General features: G+C 39.6%; 1 protein-coding gene across 1 annotated transcript; it reads right to left on the bottom strand.

Annotated features, from left to right (window-relative positions):
• Positions 1 to 496: 496 nt before the first annotated feature.
• Positions 497 to 8,421, bottom strand: LOC142213656 (histamine H3 receptor-like). The gene is made up of 3 exons (XM_075282060.1): positions 8,046 to 8,421; positions 7,330 to 7,496; positions 497 to 1,444 (listed from the first exon to the last, which is right to left on the bottom strand). Exons 1-3 carry the CDS (start codon positions 8,299 to 8,301, stop codon positions 554 to 556), a joined length of 1,314 nt encoding a protein of 437 aa, XP_075138161.1. The 5' UTR covers positions 8,302 to 8,421; the 3' UTR covers positions 497 to 553.
• Between the last annotated feature and the right edge of the window lie 632 nt (positions 8,422 to 9,053).

The following is a 9,053-nucleotide window of genomic DNA, read 5'->3' on the forward strand; positions in this document are numbered from 1 at the left end:
TTATGGCTGCTGCTGTAACCAAAATGCTCCTGTGATCTCACTATGTGGGAGCTGTTCAGAGACCCAGTTATAAATGTGAAGGTTGACGTGAACCTTGATGTAATGGCCACATCTGGCTGCGGCATCTGAAGGGGTAAATACCAGTGATCAGAGAGTTCTCTGATCTCAAGCATTGCCACTGAAGCTCCTATTTCACAGGCTATAGCGCCTCCTTTGCTCCTCAGTGGATGCCATATTTAAAGACGCAACAAGCACAGCGATATTATGGTGCTAGTTGGGAAGGGCTGAATCTCTAAATGTCCTTGATAATTGCAATATATATCCTACATAGCATGTATAAAAAAATAGTTAATGATTCCACTGAACTACCAAACAAGTCAATGGGCCAAAAGAGGTTCCCCTAAAATACTGTTCTCTTAGGAATATTTTCTGGAGACCTTCCATTGTATGGTGATAACTACTTCATTGATTACTTCATTTATCCTGAATTGATAGAAATCCAAATGATGTATTTTGCAATCTTTCAGGATGTTTCCAAAATCCGCTGGTCGATTTACATAAAAATATGAGGATGTATTTTTACTTTTCCGGGACACAGAAGTTTCATAAAGGCTTTTCTGAAACTCATATGGCAGAGGGGATATAGTATAGGGTTGATGGCAGAATTTAACCAAAGAAGCCAAAAGGAGATTTCATAGAGATAATGTTGAACGCAACGTCCATGGCACGCTGCCCTGATGATCATTAACAGTGTGTAGGGTGCCCAGCAAAGGCCAAAGACGCACACAATAATGGCCAAGGACTTGGCTACTCTCTTGTCTCTTGAAAGTCTAAATCTATTGGCGATACTACTAGCCATGTCTGTCCTAACATTACTACAAGCATTTTCCACAGTTTTGTAAAAACAGTCTTGATGTTTCTTGGTCTGAACTTCGACTTGTAATGGGGGAAGATCTTGGTTTATATTGAGGTCCAATGTGTTGCCCTTGAGTCTTTGGGACCTTCCACCTGCAGGACAGGTCTCTGTCGATGTCAAACAGGTGGTCTGTTTCTTTACATCAATGTGAGGCCTGTCAACCGGTTTTACAAAAAAGATTAAGTGTTCTTTCTTTTTCCTTTGAAAACTCATCTCACAGTGTTCCTGGCCTTGAGCCATTTCTTCATTCCGCATCATAGTCCTCTTTTTGATATTGATATAGATGCTCAAATTAAAATATGTGACACTAATAAATGGTGTGAAGAACTCTACTGTTGAGGCTATCATTAGGAAATACCAGTTGTAGTAAAATTCTACGTAACATTCTCCTTCGGGTAAGATGGTGGCTTTTGCTATGTACTCCCAGCTGATAATGGCTGGACCGTAGAGAAGGAAGGCGGCCACCCAAACGATCAACATTTTAAAGACTGCATTTCTAGTCATTCCTTTTTGGGCTCTGTATGACACCTAATGCAATGAAACAGAGAAATTAGAAACCTGGAGATAAAATACAATATTAGGCAGAAGGATATCTATAAGTGGATATTAAATTTAAAGGGGCCATCCAACTTCCAAAAATTCTGCAAATACATCCACAACAGTGCTAAATACTAATCATTTCTTTGTGTAGCCTTTGCTTGAGACTCCTTGTATCACTGCCATTTACATGCAGTGAGTATGAACAAACTACGATTCCCATAATGAATCTGCCTGCTCTCCCCTCCAATGAAATCACAAGTAATAAATCACTCTCATATCCGAGGTCACATGATGCTGTGATGTTTTGTTTGGAAGCTCACTCCCCCCTCCACCCTGTTAGCAATAAACACAGGGAGTGAGAGAAGACAGATGCATCATGGGAAATGTAGTTTCTTCACAGATTCACTGCATGCAAATAATAGTGATACAAGGAGTCTCAAGTCAAATAAAGCTAAGGAAAGGCTTTACCGCTGTGGATGTATTTGCAGATAATTTTTGGAAATAGGATAACCCCTTTAACTCTGATTAAACATAACATTAAAACTATCTTACTAGTATTGTGTAAGGCCTTTTTGTTCTATCAAAACTCGGCAAGACATGGGGTCCACAAGATCTGTGAATCTATGGTATCTGGCACCAATATATCAAATATTTAATTCCAGTAAAGCTGGCCATACACATTAGATTTTGGAAGGCCAAGATACTTTTCAGACCAGATAGGTGCCCATGAGCCTGTTGCTGGTTCCTTGGACAATGTCATGTATGATAAACAGCCCATAACAACTATCACTCAGATGCTTATGCTGTTTTCCTGCTTTCTACATATCAGCTTCAAGAACTAACTTCACTTAGTATTAATCAGCCATGTTTTGTATATCATGGGTTAATCAATGGTAAATTGACTTTTACATTCATTACTTGTTCTGTAATGAGTGAATTTGGTCTCCATAACTCTCTGCATCCATGTGGCTGTATTATCTGGATATCGGCACAATGAAATCACTAATTTTGCAGAGTATGCCATATACCAGTGTTATATTTCTATATTCCTGCTGTGTCAACATTCCTAATAAATATCTGCACTTGTGCTGCCAGTCACTTTGTAGCATTTGTTCTGCTGCTATAATTTACTTTCAGTACAGACCCCTCGGACGCGGCTGGCAATGATAAAACACTTTTAATTACAAGGTTTCCTTCTCTAGCTGTTTAGTTCTTAATATATCTGGTTTTTAACAGGCTGGTTTACATATTCCTTGTGTTCAAAGGGCACAAATTGCTCATTGGCTGTATCTCTGCTGAGCCAGTTAGTATAATTATAGGTTTGGATATGTTCGTAAAGGGCAGCAAATAAATATTGTTTCCATAAAAAGAATGAAAAATGCAGTACACTGTTGTCAATGACATGATTCATTGTGACCTCTAAGGGTCACTTGGCTTAAAGGGGTTATGTGAGCATTTTAAATCTTGGGCAGTATACTCATTGCTCAATATGAGCATGTTTACTTATATACATACCTGTCCACCATTGTGCTGTTTCATAGTATTGTGTAGCACTGCAGGGGCTGGAAATTTATTACCTTTTGGACAAGTTCTGATGCTAATGACAGCTGACCCTGTCTGACTGAGAGACACTAAAGTATATTCCTAGGTCATGGCTGGACGAGTACATGTGTAATTGAAGTCCAAACAACAGATCAAGACAGGGTAACATAGATTTTAAGTTAAGTATCAAGCTGGAGGTCACACACAGTTAGACAGCAGCACTCAGTAAAGCACAGCTTCATAAGACCCAGACTAGACTAGACTAAGAACGTAAGTTTCTCAGACACCTGCTCAGGAAAGGTGCCTTATATAATAAGAGACCACTGGGAATTGGATGGGTATACGTACCCCATGCACATATTCACCGTTTAAGAAATAGTAAGAGAGCATGTGTGCCTAATGGGTGCTGAAGCCTGTGAGTAACTTGACAGTGGTCACAAACTACAGGCAGAGGCCTGCCTCTTCCAGACAGGGCAGAGAGGATCTACAAAGAGAGTCCCAGAGACTTAGCTATAAGACCCCATGATAAGTGCAATTCTAGCAGTTCATGCCTACTGACATGTTATATGTCACATCTGGCATAGCCACTAGTTCCTCCTCTCAATCACACTGCAGTACATGTATCTTCTTTGCTGCTCCTAGGGTGTGAACTTGCTCCCTTACTGGTACTTAAAGAGTCAGCGTGCGCACACCCTAAACCATCACTGCCTACCTTTAAGTATTTAAGGTGTTCTCAGTACAGAGGGTAACTATTTAAAAAGACCTGGTTTAATGTATATTTTGAAAGCTCATTAGTTCCAGTATTTTGACCAGGTCTGTTACCTGATCTTGCACTTGGTATCTGTGTTTGACCATGGCTTGCTTCTGACCACTGCTCTGTGCTGCCTAACCTCCTGTCTGACTTTGACTATGTACATACACTTCTTGCCCTCCGTGCTCAGACTGCTCTCTCCTCCATGACCCCAGTGCTTTCACCAATATTTCTTTGCCTGCTTGAACAGCTGCTTCATACTATGAATGCTTCAAGAGACATTGATCTGCTGGTTCCTGTAGAGAGGTCTAGATTCATATATAGGGTTAAAGGATGAATACTAGGGAGACTGTCTAGACAACATCTTTAGGAATGGTCCAAAGTCAAATTGGTTTGTAATCAACTGATAGATACAATAGGTACACATAAATACTGCAAGGTACGATCATTACTGTTGCTTTTTTTGTATTGAGATTTAGAAGCTTTTAGTTATCCCTGTGGATCAACCCACATGTAACCCTCTTACCCCCCGTATAGAACACTGTCTGGCCACTAACAGCTGATTTTTTTTGGTTCCACTGGCAAAATTCCAGCATCTATTAAATTGCCATTACAAGTAACCACATGATTCCAGGTTATAACAAATGGGGGTTAAAAGAGCTGAAGAGATAGCAAGAACACATGGGTGTTACTTAGATGTGAGTATATACTATGTCCAGTCATAGACAACCAGTGATCATGTAGGAGACGTGTCTAACACTTGCAATCCCTTGCTTATAAAAAAAAATAAAATAAAAAAAAGGGCAGAAGGAAATGGAGGAAGCAAGAAGTGAGACTTGACCATTGACTTTTTAGAAACAGGAATCAGGCTACATTGGAATGTGCTGAATGGAAAAGAGATGGAAGGGCATTTGTAGTTATTTTTTTACTAGGTAAAGGGAATCTGAAAATCGATAGAGCCGATACTAGAATTAGCTTAGCTTGTCTTTGTATGTAAGTAATTCTGCCATTCTTCCACAATGCTCCTCCAGACGTTTATGGAGAGTGACTACTTGTTAGATTTTCAGTAATAAGAGGGTTCTCTAACCTGACATACACAAGTACAAGACATTCTGCATAAAATATCAATTACATTTATTTTTAGTCTTTGTCACTTTCCTAGAAATGAGACGGAAAACCATTGGAGCGGAGAAATATCTGTCCTAAGTGATAGGAAATGAAACTCACTGATGCGTACCTGGTTAATGCGGGAGTCTCAGAGGATCGGGGGTTTGGAAAATCATGTGACATTTACATGTCCTGCCCTCTTCGCCTCCTCTTGTTGCTGAGGTCTATCATTCATAAATGATATTGTGAAATAACTTAAGGATTTCCATTCACATTGCCGATAGACATTTATTCAGCTGTGCCTATTTTGACTCCCCAAAGGGTATTTCTACTTCAACCATACAGTAGAACACTTCAATTCAAATCAGTTGTGATACTTAGTTGAGTTACTTAGATACTTAGTCTATGTTATTAAGGGTCTGTTCACACCACGTTTTGACAATCAGTTTAACTGATCAGTTTTGCGGAGACAAAAAAACTGATGCATAAAAACGGATCAATTCCTATTTGTTCTTTTATTGGACAAAAAGTGTGATATAGCCTATTTTTCTGGCCTACAGTATCTAATACATTTTTATTTAATATTGACTCAAAACTGATCAGTTAAGCTGATGATCAAAACGTGATGTGAACAGGCCCTTACTATGTCAAAGATTTATTAACCTTCACTATATACAGTACATATATTATTAGAAATATTAGAAACTACAGTGGTGAAGTCTTATTGTATTTCATTGCTGGAACCAGCACTTTGTGTATAGAAGCAGCAGTTCTAAAGGTTCAGCCAGATCCTCAAGTGCTCTCAATAGTTCATTACATGTATGCCAGTATATTCCATACTGGTAGCTACAGGGGATGTAGCAATGACTATCAGGCCCTGGAGTCTGCGGGTGCCCAATGGGCTCTCTACTACATAATAAAACACCAGCATTATAGAGAACACATAGAAAGTGCGGACTCCCATTACAGATTTTTCATTGGGATCCAGGAGCTTCAATCTACATTTCAGATTCGAGCTGCTGCCTTCCGTACATAAAGTAATAACAATTAAATACAATAAGACTTTAAAGGGAGAGGCTATAGGTGAAAGTCTACATTGTCTTAGGGCTGGAAACTGGGAAAATGGGCGAGTTCACATGTTTGTAACATATTAGACCTGTCTAAATGTATTAATATTAATTATTATTATCAATATGGATCTGAACAGAAGCTAAAACTGTGATCTCCAATCTGTGGTTCTCCAGTTGTTGTGAACATGTAAGTCTCAGTCAAAATCGTTGACATCACTGATATTATTATAGATTAAACATATTGCTTGGCTATAACTGGCCACTGTTTGTGAACTTTATCTTCCCTAGAACTAATCCTACTTTGTTAAATATATGCTCATGTCCCTTAAGAGCTGAAGATAAAAAATGGCTTCCTGTCATACCCACTGCACCAAACACAGACCATGCCCTCACCAGTAATAGACATTCTACTTAGTGTCTTATCATATCCTATTTTCACCTTCTATAATAAGTCACACAACCACAGTGTAACCTCTTTTTTCTAGCATGGATTGCTGTGTATACAGGATGTCTCTTTCTGCTGCCTGCAAATACTATTGAGAGCTGCCATGTGGCCATCTGAGTTCTGCCCCCCCATTCTTTTTTCCTAGCTCTTCTGTGAAAACACCCCTTCTACCTCTCATATAACCTGGGCCCTATAGCCTCCTTTTCCATATACTGCCCACAGTCATTTCTCCATGCTCCATTGACTTCCATAGTTTTATCAGCAGCAGTTGGTTCAGCTTGCAGGACTGTGGTGACAATATTCTCACAGTGTAAGGTCCTGGCAAGTATATAGTATTACAGTGTTTTGTAGAAACCGGAAATAAACATGGCTAAAGGTATTAGATATGGGTACCTTGAATAGCTACAAAAAAAGAAACATAGTGTTGCTTTAAATACTACATTTCTATCTTCCTACAGCCACCACTAGAGGGAGCTTGGGTGCTACCTGCATAATGCTTATACATTGAACACAATAATGAAAACATATGCAGTACAATTTTAAGCTTTCTTTGGGTTGCAGGTATTTTAGCTATAAAAACCACATCATGTTAAAAGGACATTCACTTTAAGCTACTAGACATCATGTAGAAGGAGAGTTACCGGGACATGATTTATTGGCATCCAAGAACCCGAATGAATGCAAATCTACATTGAGACACATATTTAAAGCTACCCACCTGCAGTCTACATATACAAAGTTTTGGGTACAGTTTATTGCACCAGAGAGGAAGAGTGCTTTCAAAATGGTATAGAACAAGCATTAAAATTATAGGTAGATTGTGTTGTATAGGAATTCTTTTTACTGTACATGAGTGACTTGCTGGGACTTGTACAGGTACATTAAGTGACTCTCTGTTTGCAATATAACACAGACTTTCACATTGCTGCAATACAATGAAGTCATGAAGCTTTCTTACCGCTTTAGTGACTGAAATGAATCTGTCATAGCTGATGAGGACAATATTGAAGACAGAGGCAGTGCAGAGCAGATAGTCCATGACCAACCACAACTTACACAATCCTTTTCCAAATTTCCATTGTCCTGTCAGGACATAGGGAATATAGAGAGGGATACAGAACCCACCTAAGAATCAGACAAATAAAAGGAAATCTCAATCACAATATCAAGCGTCAATTTGTATCCATAAAAAATGGTTAATTTGACCAGAGAAAGTTATATAACATATTATACATTTACATGTCAATGCTGCAAGTGGTTTTCTATCATTATGACTGTTAGCAGTGGTCTACAACTTGGGGCTCTCCAAATCATCCCATCATGCCTTCATTTGTAAGGGTTCACTGGAACTTGCAAGTTGCAACACCGGCTGTTGAAATGAACAGAAGAGTAGGGGAATATGAGAAAGGTAGACAGACCTCTTAGGTCCTCAGTGATCTCCATTCTGTATTGGGAATATTACCATTCCAGTTGAGCACTGGAAACCTCAGGGTGGCTGAGTCTACCTCTTTCTCATTCTACTAATCAATCCTTTCTCCAACTTGTGTTGTGAGACAACTCCCAGAAGCTCAGGCATGCTGGGTGATGTAGTTTTCCAACAGCTGGAGAGCCACAGGTCACCGACTACTGTTCTTCAGCTCCAGACCTAGTCAATGTTGTCCGTAAAATACTCACCCACTAAGAAATCAGCAATAGCCAGGTTGAGGAAGAAGAAATTTCCTTGAGTTCTTAACCCTTTATCAACCACAAAAGCCAGAATGACCAGAGCATTGCCCAAGACAGTTGCTAGCACCATGAGGATCATGAGAACAGCCAACAATATGGAGACACTGGGAGTGAACTGTCCATAGTGCTGAAACTGTTCCTCACCGTTTGCTAAGCATTTATTCCCAAGCTGGTTGTCTTCTGTTGAGCTGTTCACTCCTGACATAGCTGCTGGTAGGAGTCAAGGAAGGGGGGAATGAAAAAAAAACATAAATTCCAGTGCAAAGAGTCATATCATTCAAGGGCAGAACCTACTGTCCAGACAGGTGGAGTATGGCAGAGAGGAGTTTGATTCATCTGTGTTCTGAAATCCAAACTCCAGGCTTTCTGGTTGCTGCAAATGCTAAGCACAGATCCATTAAAAAAAAAAAGCAGATACATAAGAGGCAATGTGAGTACTGAGCAGAGAAATACAGCCCTATAGCCCCACCTCCAGGAGGAAAGTGGTATAACAGTCAAATATGATCAGTGTGCAAGTCAATACACAGCATCTCCTGCTATTAAGATAGACCTACTTTTAACATTATAATAGGCCCCTTGAAGGTGCTTGAAAGGACTACATCAAATGCCACTAGGCAATGTCTCTACTAAATTAGGTCTAATTGTCTTAAGTAGCTTCTAAGTGTCCGTAATGGCTGTTCTTAATATTCATGTATTCATATGGCAGTAGCTGGAATGGTTTTGCATATTCTGTTTCACAATCAGCTGTGGAAGAGAGTTCTGTAATATGTCAAGCTGACCCTAACCCCACTAACCTGTCTAGAAATAGTTGGTTACAATCAATGAACTTTATCCATCCTATAGGGAAGAGCTATGAATCCTGTGGGTCTCCAGATATTGTTAATACATAACTAGCAGCCTTCAGCTGTCATGGCATGTGTGGGGAGGCAGTGGTGCAGACCCAAACAGTGAAGACAG

The sequence above is a fragment of the Leptodactylus fuscus genome, chromosome 7, assembly GCF_031893055.1.
Source record: "Leptodactylus fuscus isolate aLepFus1 chromosome 7, aLepFus1.hap2, whole genome shotgun sequence".
Classification (NCBI taxonomy): Eukaryota; Metazoa; Chordata; class Amphibia; order Anura; family Leptodactylidae; genus Leptodactylus; species Leptodactylus fuscus.